At 57.0% G+C, this 15673-nt stretch overlaps 1 protein-coding gene and 1 long non-coding RNA gene across 6 annotated transcripts in view; both read right to left on the minus strand.

Moving 5' to 3' along the window:
* Positions 1 to 6125: 6125 nt before the first annotated feature.
* Positions 6126 to 6817, minus strand: LOC131516264 (uncharacterized). The gene is made up of 2 exons (XR_009263961.1): positions 6633 to 6817; positions 6126 to 6435 (listed from the first exon to the last, which is right to left on the minus strand). It is a non-coding gene; the product is annotated as an uncharacterized LOC131516264 (long non-coding RNA).
* A 3372-nt stretch (positions 6818 to 10189) lies between these two features.
* Positions 10190 to 15673, minus strand: part of ARID3B (AT-rich interaction domain 3B) — a 56585-nt gene continuing 51101 nt past the window's right edge. For all 5 annotated transcript variants that reach the window (XM_058737058.1, XM_058737061.1, XM_058737060.1 and 2 more), the window contains exons 8-9: positions 14600 to 14698; positions 10190 to 12757 (exon numbers count right to left, since the gene is read on the minus strand). In XM_058737058.1, coding sequence (XP_058593041.1) covers positions 12600 to 12757; positions 14600 to 14698 — 257 coding nt within the window. In that variant the 3' untranslated portion in view covers positions 10190 to 12599. The remainder of the gene's footprint in view (positions 12758 to 14599; positions 14699 to 15673) is intronic.

Raw genomic sequence — 15673 nt, forward strand, 5'->3', positions numbered from 1 at the left:
AGGGAGGGTGATCTAGAATTCCACCCTGGGCCATGGGCAGGGGTCCTCTGGGGAGCAGGGCCCGGGGCTCTCAGGGAAACTGGGCAACATCTGGCTGGCAGGAGGGTGCGAGGGGCTCCCGGGGCCTCCGGCACTCTCCACCTACAGTCTCATCCCCAACCTCAAGCTCCTTCCACCCTGACCCTTTCCCGGTCTCTGTCTCAGTCTCTCTTCCTCTGCGCCAGCCCAGGATTCTGTGCTCTGCACTGTCCCCAGATCAGTGGTTAAGACCGTGGGCCCCAGAGCCCGAGTACTGGGCTCCAATCCTGCCTCCGCAGTGTATTGCTACGTGACCTCGGGCAAGTTACTCTACCTCTCTGGGCCTCATCTGTAAGGAAGAAACCCCAAAACCAAGAACAGTTATGGTTCTCCCCCATCCACTAAGAGGGGTAAACTGGACACGCATGTAGAAGGCTCAGAGCAGTGTCGGCATGCAGCCAGGAAATGTTCGCTCCTGTTACTATACACTTCACGCTGCTTGCTGGCCTGGCCGCTTTGCGGCGAAAATCGCCTTTTCCAACCGGGGATCCACTGGGGCTCCATGTCACTTGCCCTCTGGCAGTCTGCCAGGGCTGCCAGAACAAAGTACCGCAAACCAGGGGGCAAACCAGGGGGCTTCGGCAGCAGATACTTCCTGTCTCACGGCTCTGGAGGCTGGAAGTCTGAGCTCCAGGTGCCGCAGGGGTGGATCCCCCTGAGGGGGGGATTCTGTTCCTGCCCCTCCCCGGGCTTCTGGTGGCTGCTGGCAGTCCCCAATGTTCCTTGGCTTGCGGACGCATCACCCCAGCCTCTGCCTCCACGTGCACAGGGTGCTCTCCCTATGCACGTGTTTGTGTCCAAATTTCCCTTTTGTAAGAACACCAGCCAGATGAGATCAGAGCTCTCTCCAATTACCTCTGTAAAGACCTTATCTCTAAGGTCACATTCTGACGTACTAGGGGTTAGAACACAAACATAGCTTATACCTCCCAATTTGCATCCTGCTACCTTCCTGTCGGGTGGGTTGGGTAGGACTTGGGATCTCGGGGACCCAGCTGTTCCGTCTTCTCTTTCCCCTCATTTAGCCCCAAGGCCCTGACACGGCTGCAGAAAGGCTGGAGGGGCCACAGGATCGGCCGCTGTGAGGAGGGGTGGGCACTGTTTAGTGAGCCCCCAGGCAGCCTGTCCGCATCTGGGTGGCAGAGGCTGGCGAGGGGCCAGGATGGAGATCACACACAAGCGTGTGTGAGTGTTTGTGGGCATGAGAAGATGGGGTGAGGGCCGCCCTCTGTCTGGCCGGCAACAGAGCAAGATGCAGACTCTGGAGAAGGAAAACAGCCAGGTTGCTGCCAGGATGTAGAAGTGGCAGGTGGCGAGGAGCTGGAGGCTGCCCGAGGCTGGGATGATATGGGGCCCACCTGGGATCGGGGCCCCCAAGGAGCCCTTCCTGATGACCCTAGAGTCTTTCCCAAACCCGAGATCAGGAACCTGGTGCAAAAGAGTGGGAGGCCCAGGCTCTGCCAGTTACCAGCCACTTCCCCTCAAGAGATCTCAGCTTCCCTGTCCCAAAGAGTCCCAAACTCCCTGCCCTGGCCCCTGTCGTACCCAGGGGCTCAGGGGCGGGGCTGTGGGGCCCTGGGCAGCCCATCTGTCCACAAATGGACAAGAGCCTTGCACTCCTGGCTGAGCTGGATGCCGGGAAGCTCTAGGACTTTGGGCGCAGCTGACACCGGAACCCGCAGGGCCAGGTGCCCTCGGGTCAGCGAGGCCTGGGCCTGCCCACACCCCAGAACAAGGACGAGAACCTGGACAGTTCAGCCAGCCTAGAAGGGAGGCCAGCAGTCCCAGAGTCCTAGCCGCCCACCCTCTTCCCCCAGCAGGGTCCCCAGGCAAGCTCTCAGAGTCTGCACGTGGAGGGTGGGCTCCCCACCCTGTGGAAGTCTGGGGACCAGACTGCCACCTACTGAGTGGGCACCAGTCAAGCCCACTCCCTCGGCCTCCAGACACAGCCTGTGGGGAAGGCCACTGTGGAATCTTCCCTGGGCCTCTCAGGAAGCTGGGTTCCAAAGGACACAGATGGGATGGTGGCCTGGTGGCCCTTGCTGTTTTGGCTCAGGTCTCCATCTGTAGACTGGGAGTGGTGTTGGCAGTACTCAGGGGTTCTGATCTTCATTGGTCCTATGACCCTGTTCGGTGTACCCACTGGGTTACTGTCCCTGGGTCGCACTCTCTCCAGCTTTTAAGAACTAGGCCGATGCCCCAGCCGAGTGGCCCATTCGCCTTGGTTGGGCTAGTGATGTTAGAATGGGGGTGGGGATGAAGGTACAGGTCTTGCTGTCCCCACCAGGCCCCAGGAGCTGCCAGAGCCAAGGACCACAGAGGAGCCAGAGGAGTGTCGAGCGTGGGCCCCACCAGAGGCCGAGGGGAGAGCTCACGGGCAGGCAGGGTGGGAGCTGCTCCAGCCCCCACAGGAGGTGAGAGCTAGCTTGGGGTGCTGGCTGCCCTCCCTCAGATCAAGGTGGGGGCAGGGCTAGAGACGGGGCCTCCCAAGCAGAGGACAAGGCTCTGATCCCACACTGGGCCCTTGTGACCAGGGGTGGGAGGAGCTGAGACCAAGGGCCCCCAGGGAGGTGAAGGTGGGGAGGGGAGGTGCCTAACTTGTTGGAGCCCGTGAGTCAGGATCAGGGTGTTTTCACTGAGGGCCGAGAGCAGAGCCTAGACCCACTCTAGGCTGGAGCCCCAGGCGGCCCTGACCTTGTACTATTGCAGGGTGGCCCTGGGAGGAGCCCAGGCACACAGGACAGGCTCACCAATCAATGCAAAGCAAGTGCACGAGGGCTAAGTGCACAGGGACCCCATGCAGGGAGACAGGGGATGATCTGGAGATGGAGAGGGTTCGGAGACCTGGCCTGCCCTCGGGGAGCCCTTGGGCTGAGCAGCGTAGCCCCATAGGGAGCACTGAGGGAGTATCACCCATTCATATTTTTGTATTCAGGGGAATTTGTAGTCACCTGTACGGTGTGGATAGGCAGAGGCTGTCCTGCTCCCTCCTCCAAGTGCTGTTCTACCTGCCTCTCCCTGCCCGACAGCTATTATGCCCCTTGTTTGGGTCAAGGCAGAGTCCCAGGCAGGCCCCCGCGAGAACCAGGGTGGGCGATGTCCTGAAGCACCAGATCAGGGTAGGAGCCAGTGACTGACTCCCTCTCAGACTCTCCCCCCATTCCCAGACTTCCCTGAAGGAGGCAGGCTTGGAGCTGGCCCAGATGCGAGCTGGGCTCCAGAAAATCCGGGACCCGGAGCTGGAGGCTCACCAGCCGGCCCCGGAGGTGCCCAGAACCAGGTGCTCAGCATCCCTCTGCCTCTGTGCCTCTGCCAGGCCTGCATGCCTCAGGGGGGGGGGGCACGGTTCCCTGTGCCCAGTCCCCAGTGCCACTGACCTGCCCTCCCCGGACTCAGTCAAATCCCTCCCAACCTCGCACTGCCACCAGGAGAGCCCAGGCCCTACAATGTGCTCACTGTCTTTCTGCCTTCCTCCCCAAGGTGGCAGAGAGGCTTGCTGAGAAGCTGAGGCTGGAAGCAGCTGAGGGCTCTGAGCAGGAGCTGGTGGAAAAGTGAGGACCATGGAGTGAGGGGCACCCGGATCTGAGGGGCTCTGTGGGGAGGAACCACCTTCCTTCACAGAGACCCTCACAGCTCTTCCCCTTCCCGTGAGGATTTGGGGGTAGATGGGAGAGGGCATTTAGGGACATGCTAAGAGAATCCCAGGGGGGACACTGCCAGGCCTGGAACTTGATGTATCTCCTGGTCTGCCTTATTCTCTCAGAAGAACGGAACACGGGGAAGAAGCAGGAGGGGGCATGGCTGGGTGGGCTCTGGAGGCACAGGGATTAGGACCTCTGGGTTCCTGGGCCTGGGGTCATGGATGGAAGGAGAGTGGCCTTCTTATGCTCAAGTCACCTCCACCACTGACCAGCTCAGCGAGCGTGAGCAAGTCTGCCTTCTCTGGGCCTCAGTTTGCTCTTCTGTAAAAGGGGGACTGCCTATCGTACCTATCTCAAAGGATGATGTGAGGATTACACGAGACAGTGTGCCTGGCTGGTGGCCCTGAGTTTCCCTATACCTGGGGTCCAGTTAGAGTGAGTAAGTACTAAAGTCATAAAACCATGGAGGTGGGCCCAAGACCACCTGCCTATAGGGCTTTAGTCGCAAAGTCTATTTGTCCGGTATTCTATCAATGAGGCATTATTTGCACTTAATATATTCAGGAGACAAAGTGGGCCGCCAGTGATGGACAATATAGCACGTTCCACGGCCTGGAACAGCTCCTGCTTTAGGCTTGAATACCATTTCACCTTGACGCGGGTCCTCATCTTTATGACCCTGTGTGGAGGAGCTTGATGGGGTGCGGACTTCTATCTTTTGCCTGAGCTTCTCTCTGGGGACCCCTAGAGAATGGGGTCACATCTGCCAGTGAGACCTGGGAGACTCCAAGAGTTCCGACTCTCAGGCTGAGAACTGTGTCCCCAGGGAGAGGAGCTGGTGTAGCTCTGAGCATCGAGGGCTCTAGCACTGGGAGGGCGGGAGCCTCCAGCCATCTCTCAACCCCTGAAGGTGACACCTGGGGACTCCCTAGAGGAACAGGCAGAGTAACCCCTGCCTCCCTGTGTGACCCAGACCCTGTTTCTCTCTCTGCCTTTGTTTCCCCATCTGCAAGCCAGAGTGGGGGGAGACAGAGGCCCACAAGTTCCTTCCAGCGTGGGCCTTTGGCGATTCTGAATGGATTCCTCAGCTGGCCTCCCTTTCCCTGGCTAGAACCGGAACTACTCCATACCTGGTTACCTGCCCTGCCTCTCTGCCCTCTGTGGGGTCAGCTTCTGCTTCATTTGTCCCCAGGTGTCAGCCATAGCCCAAGAACCATGGAGGAGAGGAGCATCTGAGAAACGGTGGCACTTGGGGCAGTGCCCTAGCTGGAGGAGAAAGGTGTTGTGCCCACTGAGGCCCAGAGCCACCAGGGTCCAGGTTTATAGCCTCACTCTGCTGCACAAGAGACCGAGGTCAGCCCTTTGCCCCCAGTGAGCTGACAGCAGACTGTCAGGCTTCAAGAACCAAGGGTGGGCAAGGACTCCCTGGGGAGAGTGGAGGCCCCCCCCCGCCCCCCCCCCCCCACTAGGGTTTCTGTCAGGCCTGAGGCAGGGGACCTGTCATAGGTGGCTGCAGTCAGAAGCCTCCCTGTCCCCTGCCTGAAATGCCCATGTTAGTACAAGGTTCTTGACTCTTAGTGGACGAGGCCACCTGCCCTTTCCCAGAGGGACCCTGTGGCTAGAAGTAGATCTGGGCAGAGAGCGGCCAGTGGGGCGCTGAGGTCCTTGTGGGGCTTGGTTGGTCCATTCACTGCCCTGTCCCAGCACAATGATGACCACAAACCTTCTGTCTTACTGGTGAAGGCCTTGGGTATTGGGCTTTAGACTTTTCAAAGTGAGTTCTGATACATTTGTGCCTCACATCACTCTATAGTCCCTATTTCACAGGGAACTTGCCCAGACAAGGCAGTAATGTGCCCAAAGTCACACAGCAAAACGGCAGCTAAGCCCCCTGGTCCCTTAACCTGTTCCAGAAAGGTAGTTTCTCGTTTCTGAGCTTGATACAATGGCCATCTTTGATGGCCACAGGCAAGGCTGGCTTAGAGTTGTCCCCCTTGAGGTTATCTGGCCATTTTTCTCCTTCTGAACTTCCCTCCCCACCCTGCTGTGTACTTCCTTCCCCTACAGAGCTCCGTCAGCTGGGCCACGTGCTTCCAGAAACTCCCTCAACTCTGTCACTGAACATTCCCTCCATCTACTGACTTAAGCAGAGTTTGGCAGAGGAGGACCCTGGCAGGATGGAAGGACAGAACAGCTCTCAGATTGTTTCTCCAGCATCGTCTCCTGCAAAATGTTCTCTGCCCTCCCTGCCATTCACACAGCTGCTGTGGGAGCTGCAGAGTTCCCAGCTGATGGGTCCAGCACTGGGTCCTGAGCCCAACAGAGCCAGTGGCCCTGTCCTGATCACTGGACTTGAGACAAAATCGTAGTCTCTCGGGGCTGAAGACTGGACACGGAAAACTTGGGAACTGTTAACTTCCCTGTTTTTCCTGGTGTCAAAAGCTGGATTTCAGTGAGGGCAAATGGAGCCGACAGGTCCCAGGACGTGGAATTGGATGGAGATACTTTAGCTCATCCCAGGAGGTCTCTTGTATGGAGAAGACATAAACTTGACCTTTAGGATGGTCATCTCACGTTGCTCTGTGGCCTGGGCAGCATGGTGAGCTGGTCTTCAGAAGGAAAGGAGTACCTTCCAAGGGCAGCACTTGCCAAGGCCAGTCCCACGCCCCGCTGTCCTTGGGCTCCCCCAGACTCCGAAAATAAATTCTTCTCCTTTCTGCTCACATGAGATGAGTGGTTTGGGACCCCTGCCAGGGCGCATCCCCAGTGCGCTCCAAACCAGGGCGCTGCCCTCCCCGGAGGGCCCTCCCTTCAGGCCGGGCACCCACCCTCCAGCCGCTCACTCCCTCAGGCCGGCTCCTGTTTGCTTCCTGGCACAGATGGCGTCCCCCCCCCCCTCCAGAGAGACGGTACCTCTCTGTCTCCAAGCGCAGCAAGGTCCGCACTCGTCCCGGTCCTGCTTTTCTGGTCGGTTCCTTCTTCCTTTCCCTCCAGTGGTGATTCCGATCTCTCAGAAGCCGCAAGCCACCAACTCCCGTTTTCAGGGCGGAGACTCCCAGGAGAAGGTGCAGTAGGCGTCCGGGCTTCCCTCCCGCGCCCCGCCCCCTCCCCCCCCATTGGCTATACGGAGGGCACGTGGCCAGTCCTGGCCAATGAGGTGGGGGGAGGTTGCGGCGTGGCGCGGAGCCGGGAAGGCTGGTCCAGGAGAATCTTGGATCCTCTCAGGACTGTCAAGTGACTCCCGACTGCACAGCAAGGGGGACATGGGCCGAACGAAGACTTGGGACGACCAGACACCCCCTCCAACTTCTGCTTCCTTCTGTCACCGGGCTGGGTCGCCCCTGCCCCTCACTGAAGGGAGGCACATGCAGGAGAGTTTAGGGCAGCTGATTGGAGTCCATTCACAGCCCTGCCATTCACTACATATGTGACCTCGAGCACATTTCTGCTTTTCAGTTTTTGCATCTGTAAAATGAACGAAGTTACTGCCTCATAGGGGTGTGGGTGGAGTGGAAGTAAGCGTGTATAGAATGCTTAGTACTTGCTGGGAGGGCAGACTCTGGACTCCCTAGCTACCGAATTAGAACCCCTAAGCTCTTCTCACTAGCTATAGGACCTCAGGCTAGTAACTCAACTTCTCTGTTCCTCGGTTTCCTCATCTGTAAAATGGGAATCATAGTCCCATCTCATATGTGTAGAGAATCCAAGGAATTAACACAGAGAAATTAAAACAGCACCTGGTCCACACCAGTGTTCAGAAATCGATAGTTTCATAGCTAAGTGCTGTCAGGTCTCCTGGAGCACACATGCAGTTCCTCTGGGGTACAAACCTAGGAGAATTGCATGTGCCACTTGGTAATGCCCAAGTGTTTTCCAAAGTGGTTAGACTAATTTACACTCCCCTAGCAGTCTCCAAGAGTTCCCATTGCTCCCCATCCTTGCCAAGACCTGGTGTTGTAAGACCAAAGTGTGTGCCAATCTGATGGTGTGGAATGGTTTTCTGTGCATTTCCCTGGCCCCAGTGAGTTCCAGCCATTTATAGTTCCTCTTCTGCAAAACAGCTGTTCATGACTTGGCCCCCTCTTCCAACCCCCCCTCCCCCTTTTGCTTTTAACAATAAGCATTAACACACACAGACACACACACACACACACACACTGGCTGTTAGTTTTATGTTTCAAGTATCATCTATTTTTTTTTCTTTTCTTTTTTTTTTTTTAAGTTTATTTATTTATTTAGAGAGAGAGAGCACAAGCAGGGGAGGGGCAGAGAGAGAGGGAGAGAGAACCCAAAGCAGGCTCCGTGCCATCAGTGCAGAGTCCAACACAGGGCTCAAACTCACTAACCATGAGATCATGACCTGAGCCAAAGTCAAGAGTTGGATGCATAACCAATTGAGCCATCCAGGGGACTCTCCCAGTGTGTCTTTCTAAATACCAGTATCTTTTTTTTTTTTTTTTTTTTTTTACTGTTCATTTATTTTGAGAGAGAGAATGTGAGAACGTGAGCGGGGGCGGGGGGGGGGAGGGGGAGAGGGAGAGAGAGAGAGAGAGAGAGAGAGAGAGAGAGAGAGAGAATCCCAAGCAGGCTCCAAGCTGTCAGCACACAGTCCAATGCAGGGCTCGATCTCACCAACCCGTGTGATCATGACCTGAGACGAAATCAAGAGTCCGAAGCTTAACCAACTGAGCCATCCAGGTGCCCCCAAAACCTGTATCTGTCTATTTTGAGGGGGAAGGGCCAGAGAGGGGGAGAGAGAATCCCAAGCAGGCTTCACACTGTCAGCACACAGCCGGATGTGGGGCTCAAACTCACGAACCTGTGAGATGATGACCTGAGCTGAAATCGAGTCAGATGCTTAACTGACTGAGCCACCCAGGTATCCCAAAATACCAGGATCTTTTGATAAACTCTTTTGGAGGGTCTAGTTGGAGAAATTCTTCCCTTTCTCGAGGTCTTGGAAGATATTCTCCTATAGGTCTTGTTAAACTGAAACGGGAAGGAATTGCAGCGGCCTGGTGCCTTGTTCTTCCTAGATTCTCCACGTCCGTCGGGAGCTTTTCTCCTCTCACCACCCCCTGCAGTCACGATGCACCGTTTCCGCCTCAGAGGTCTCTAGACCCTGCTTCTCCTCACCTCCCCGACACCCCCATGGGCTAGGCCTGCTGCACCTCCGTGTGGCGGCCCCCTGCTGCGCCACAGGAAGCTGTGAGGTGTGATACCAACTACTGGTTACCAGTTACTAAAGCACTAAGGGCTAGCGGTGCCTGGCTGGCTTTGTCAGTGGAGCATGTGACGCTTCATCTCCGGATTGGGGGGTTTGAGCCCCACGTTGGGTGTAGAGAATACTTAAAAAAATTACTAAAGGACTGGTCATTTCTTTCAAAAGGTGTTTAGAGACCAGTGAGAGGCTCAAGCCTGTCCCAAGGTCACTCTTCGTTTGCTAGCACTTCAGCATGGCAAAGGGTCTGCATTTGCCTGCCTCAGAGGACTGCACAGACTGGGGAGGGGCGTTGTTGTTGTGGAGGAGGGCAATTACAAATCCCCAGTGCTTTTCCTCTCTGCCCACTTTTCTTGGTTTCACCAAAACTGGGTTGTAGCCATAGGATGTGCATCATGGTGGAAAAAAAAGGCTGGGCACTCTGGGTCCAGGCCCGAGTTCCAGCGGTGGCATCCCAGAGGTCTAATGTCCAGAATGTCTCCTGACTCCAGATCACACTTCCAGAAAAGCCTCTTTTTAAGCCTAGGTCCTGGTTAAAACGTGTCAGCAGTGCCCTGATGCTCAAAGGATGGCACCCACATCCCTTAGCCTGGGATCCATCCTGGACCCAGCCATACTTCTCCCCAATTCCTCACCCCTCCAACTTCAGGTCCTGGCCACAATTCCCCAAGGGCAGGTCCTCTGAGGCCACCAAGTTTCCATAGATCAGTTCCTCTGCCGAGAATGCTTCTCCTCACATCTCCAGCTGGCAACCTCACTCTTCCAGCTGAAAGATCGCCACCTCTGGGAGGCTTTCCAGAGATGCCCCAGTGAGCTGCCCCAGCATCCATCTGCCATCAATGGCCTACTGTCCCAGTCACACTGCATTTCAATTTTTGATTGAATAATTGTGTGTGCCTCCCCAACAAGACTGTGAGCTCCATAAGCACGGGGACCATACTTACTCGGCAGGAGCTCAAAAAAGCCTTGCTAAATGGAGGCAGTCCCCTGGCCCCGTGCCTGCCAGGACACTGATGCGGAACCACTGGAGATGGTCCTGGTGGTCAGGCAATACCTAGGGTTTCCTGCCAAGCCAGAAACAGGCTGAGAGTGAGCACTCTGGAGAATGGATAAGCAGTAAAGGGCAAAAGGTTCAGGAAAACCCAGGGATCCAGAGGAGCGGGTCCTTTCTACTCTCAAGGCTCTCACCGCTCCCTCATCCCGATCACTGCCCACTGGGAGGGTCACTGAAAGCATCTGAGAGACCTGCTTGTGTGAAGAGGTAGAGGTTTATTGAAATATAAACATTCGAGAACATGTAAGATAGAAAATAACCACAACATATACAGACACTTGCTGCAAGAGGACATCTGAGGTATTTATCCACTGCCTAGGCTATCCATGTGCTAGCACATTTTCCTGGTCAGAGTACACAGATGGGGAGGGGAGGGAGGGGTGGGGACGAAGCAGCCCCGGCCCACCGCCTGCCCTGTGGCCTTCAGGACTGCACCTTCAGGGAAAGCTTCTCTTGCCCAGGGCCCTGCTCCTGGGGCACCTGCTGGCATCCCTGACTCTTGGGCTTCTGGGCTGAGACCCTGCTGTTGTCCTCGAGGGCAGCAAGGGTTTGCTGAGAGGGCAAAGCTGGCTGGGCAAGCTGCCTGGGGAAGGGGTGAGGATCCAATGACCAGAAAGCCACAGTGCACTGTCCCTGTGTCCTCCGGCTAGAAGAGTCCATCCTTCGTGACCAAACCCCTGAGAAAGACACACTGGCCAAACGTTGCGACACTTTCAAGTGGGCCCAGCGCCAGCCAACCAGGCCCTTCCTGGCACCGGATCCCAGACACTCTTCTCTGCCCACCTCCTGCGCTTACCTGGTGGGTAAGGCGGGAAGGCTCCTGAGGCCAGAAGAGGGTCAGACCCCGCTGGGTGGGGCTGTGTGTGTGTGTGTGTGTGTGTGTGTGTGTGTGAGTGAGCAAGTGTGTGGAAGGCTGGGGAGGGAGTGAGAAGATGCGTCCGGCAGAGTGCAGCTTACCAGGCTGAGGGAGCTGTTTTGTGCTCCAGCTTTTGATTTCCCTTTCCTTTCACAGACAGGGCCGAATGCTAGCCGTGTGACAGCTCGTGCCAGCGTGGCCTGTCACCACCACAGCCCGATGACGTCACAGTGAACAGTGTTCTGTGAGCTCTGCAGGGTGGACTCAACCAGAGATGAGCCTGGTGTGACAATCACCCCATCTTCCCAACATGGGAGCGGCCGGCTCCAGCCCAGAGGCCCAAGGGAGGACGGAGCTCACGGCATCCCCTTATCCCTGGGATGGCTCTACAAGGCCTCTACAAGGCCCAGGGCCTCCCCGGCCTGCCCCTGCCCTGAGGTGGCAATGCTGAGTGAAGGGGAGCCATTCTGTCCCCACCCTGGGGAGCTGGGGGTAGGGGTGTGGGACCAGTCCTGCTCTGGCAGCAAATGGGTCAGGAACCATCTTCAGAACCGTGTGGTTTCCGGACCTGACCTGCATGAGCAAGGGCCTCTCGCTTCACCGTCTCCCCGGCCACCGTGATCCCTGAGTCATCTGCCCTGCCTGCCTCCCCGCCTCGTCACTGGGGTCTTAGCGAAGGGCCGGAGGGGCTGGGGTACCAAAGGTTTGCTCGGCTTTAGGGGTGATCTGCTTTCATTTCTTTGGTGCTACAATAACAACAATAAAAATTAAAAACAAAAAAGTCAGCAAAACACATATAAAAGATATCAGAGATGCAAATACTTCCTGAAGAATCAAACATCAACAATTACAAATCTGAGGTATTTCAATGAACCTGACATCAGCAGGTTTGGGGATGTTGGGGCTGAGGTGACCCCATGAGAAGGGAGGGCCCGAGGGACAAGTGGGCTGTTCCTGGGAGAGGTGGCCAAAAGGGCGAGTGAGAGCGTGAGGTCTGGGAGGGCCAGAAAAGGGTCAGTGTGAAAGCGGGTGCCAGGGCCTGCCTGGGCAGCCCCCTGAGGCTCTGCCTCTCCCTCAGCAGGTACCCAGTAAGCTCTGGGGCCTGAGGACTGCCCTCGTGTGTCCTTTCTTGGGACCATTAAAAGAGGGACATGGGGCCCTGAGGATAGCTTCGAGACTTGAATATGAGGGACCCACACCCCTGGAACCAAACATGGTAGGTGAGGTGGGTAGGAGGGCCCCATCCCATGCTCAGCAGAGAAAGGCCATGAAGGCATTGTCTTGGCCCCTAGCAGCCCCAACATGGGAGTTAAAGACGGAAGGGCTGAGCAGGGGAAGAGGCCAGTGACCCCAGGGTCACGGCAGAAAGCAGGGGAAGGGAAATAAATTAAGGGGAAGGGCTCTGGAGGGCCTCCAGCCCTGTGCCGGCTTACAGATTGTCGATACACTGTGCCCGGGACGGGAGGTGGCCTGGGAACCCCGGAGGAAGCTGGCTGCCCACAGACCCCGCCCAGTTCTCCAGCACAATCCCTGATTGGACAACGCTGCCCTGTCCTGCCCCTGCAGCCTCTCCCTGTCCCCAGAGTACAGCAGGACCCAAACGGAGCCCGGACAGACGGACATGTCCAAACTCTCAACATCTGGCCACATGGTGTTTGACGTGGGCTCCGTGAGATGAGGTAAATTCTGTGCATCAACCTCCTTCACTCTCGACAGGAGAGCGGGGCATGGGGAGCTGGGTCCTGCCCCTCAGAGGGACCAGCTGGTGGAGGGCTCGGCGCTGGGGGTGCCCCGGGACGAGGTAGGACTGGCTGAGCAGTGAGAGCTGCCGCTGCCGCTGCCGCCCATGCTCTGGGCGGCAGACCCTGCGATGAGGTGGACCACGGGCTTCTGGGCAAACAGCACACCTGGGGGAGAAGGGGGGGAACGAGCGTGAGCAAAGAGTCTCGGGCAGCTGCACTCTGTCCCCGCTACGGGTGCCCAGCCCTGTATAAGGCTCCGTTCCAGACACCGTGCTGGCCGCTGACCAGAGTCCTGAATACTGTCCGGCCTCAGGTGCTGACAGGCCGGCCAGGGGGCAGAAACGTAAACCGTGATTTTTGAGGAGATGTAACCAGTGCTCTGTGGGCACTGCTCCCTCCTCTAGGGGCTTGTGGGAACAAAGAGAAGGTGGTGGAAGGCAGGGGCAAGCTGGTCAGGAAAGGCTCAGGGGGAGAGCATGCCTGGGCTATCAGAAAGAGCGGCCAAAGGAAGAGCCGGAGCAGGGAGGTGGCAATGTGCTGGAGGCTGGCATGGCAGGTGAGGCTGGACGGATGGGAAGATGAGGGAAGGGAGGCCTGTGTGCCTCTTAGGAGGCAGGTTTTACCCTGCGTGGGTCGTGAAGGCCCTGGAGCTTTTAGGAAGGGGAGGGACACGATAAGATATGGGTTTTAAAATGCTCTCCACGGGGCTGGGAGGAACAGGGACGACAGAGGCCCACAAGGAAAGAGGCCCAAACCAGGGCAGCGGGGTTGTGGGGTGGCAGAAAAGGGGAGAGAGCAGAGGAGCGGGGTCTGTCAGCTCCGGGGGTGAGGACAGAGGTGAGGGGCTCTTGGGAACGACTTCCCAGTTCCTGGCCTGTGCGACATGCACGCCCACCAAGAAAGGGCACAAGTGGGACAAGAATGATGCAGGTGAGGTCTGGGGTGCCTTCACCTCCCTTCTGACTGCTCCCCATGTTGTGAGGAGGCGTTATCTCCCACTTTCCAGACACTGATCTCGTCCTTCCCTGCTTTCTCCGTGGACCCACCCCCAGCCCCCAATCCTCTTAGACCGTCAAGCACCACCAGATGGCAAAGAGCACCTAGGCCCTGCCTGTTGTCTCGTCTGGTCTCCTTGAGAGGCCCCCATGTCAGGCTGAGACTTCTCAATGTGGCCTCCAAAGCACCAGTCATGTGGTGGCCGGTAAGGTGATGTGGCATCGCTGCTTCTCCGTAGGCTGCTTCCAGGAACTCCGTCCCTTCCCTGGCTGCAACCCTGATGCTGGCAGCTGGTGGCCGGCAGAGCCAGAGCGTGAGGCCCACAGGGTGGCGCCGCCAGAACAGGAGCACCAGTTTGATGGAAGGTGTACCTTTAAAGCCCCTCCTCTGGACCCCTCGGGCTCTCGGGCCCGCACTCAGCAAGCCGTGCTTACTAGTAAGACTTGGTGGGGCTTGTTCCCAAACTCACCCCTAAACCAAAGAAATGGGAGCGGGAAAAGGACTGGTTTCCAGCAATTGAAAAGACTTGGTAGAGATGCTAACCCAACTAGCCAACAAACTACTGCTCAAGTAGACAGCAATAACTTTAAAGGACTGGGCGGAATCGTAAAAACAGGCGGATTTCCGCTACACTCAGATTCCTTTGCCTGCGTGTCAGTCCTTGGTCCGTTTTAAAGAAAGGCAATGACAGGCAATGTTTAGAGAGAGTGGAGCTGAACCATTCCAAGGAGCCCTGTGCGCCACAGGTCCATGACAGCAAATGCGAGCGAGTCAACCATTGGTCCAAAAGGGTTAGATGAAGGGTCTCCACCATTCTGTCGAAGGTGGGGGGGGGGGGGGGATCCATCATCCTGCTGGCAATCCTCAGCCTCTCCCAGTCTGGAAAAACCACTTAACCTTTGGAACCTCGAGACTACATACAAGAGAGCCACCCCTGGGAAGCTGTTCAGATGGGAGGGTGACAGGAGGGGCCCTGGCTGTGGGCCTCCCTCGGGGCTCCCAGAGCCTCACCTGCGTAGGTGGTGCCATCGATGTCCACGGACATGTTGATGCTCCCGATGCTGCCTGTGGCCAGGTTCAGCGCTGCGGCCGAGGCCTCTGTTCTGTCTTCTGCTAGGGACAAGGGAGACAGCGGGCCTGATTAGGACTTCCAACACTGCAGTGTCCTCTCCGAGGCTCTCCCACTCTCCCGGACTGACCAGAGCAGGCGAGGCCTCCCACTGTTCTAGAAAGTATCTGGATAACCTTCCCCTGAGCGTAAGGTCAGGCAGCAGGAGAACCCAGGCTTGCCAAGGTCCTATCGCTGGCTTTCTCTGTTCCCTGCTTAGCCACTCACTTCCCCCATTCCCTCTGTTCTCCCACGAAAGGGATCACAGGCTGCAAAGACTGACCTTGACTCACAGCTGTGCACCGCCACTTTCAGTGTTTCAGCAAATGCTAACTAAGCATCCACTATCCATCAGGCTGGGGAACCAGAGACCAGCAAGCCCCAGTCCCTGCCTCTGAGGACTTGCCCTTAACCTCTTCTTGCCCTTAACCGGGCTGGGTGGTCCTCAGGTAGAGGGTCTACCTGCCCAGCATGTGGCCCGGCACCTGGCACCCATCTCCACCTGACCACCCGGGGTCTGTAGAAAACTGTAGGCTCTGGCTCTGCCTCGTTCACCCTACACTCTGCCCTTTCATCACGCAGCCAAGTACTTCTTCCGGGTGAGCTGCTTTGCTATTAGTGTCTGGCTTGTGCAGGTAACAGAGCAGAGCCCTGCCGTCTGGGCTGTCGCCCCCAGCGTCCTGCTCCTCACCTGGGGACAGTGGGGCAGGGAGTGCTGCCCTCGAATGCACACAGCTCCCTTCACACCTGACTTCCCACCACATGCTGGCTGAAGTTTGTTCTGAGACAGAATAGGGGCAAGAATGGCCAAGAAAACGTGGGGGGTGGGGGGAGAGGAGAAAGGAACAAGGGGCATGGAGTGTGTGATTCAGGAGTCCAGAAGGTAGGGCACCTGAAAAATGAGGAAGGGAAGGGAAAGATGTCAATTATGCTGCCAAACTGGTATTTCCTCTTTCCTCTGTAAGGGTCACAGGCAG

Source organism: Neofelis nebulosa, chromosome 7 (assembly GCF_028018385.1).
Source record: "Neofelis nebulosa isolate mNeoNeb1 chromosome 7, mNeoNeb1.pri, whole genome shotgun sequence".
NCBI classification, from domain to species: Eukaryota; Metazoa; Chordata; class Mammalia; order Carnivora; family Felidae; genus Neofelis; species Neofelis nebulosa.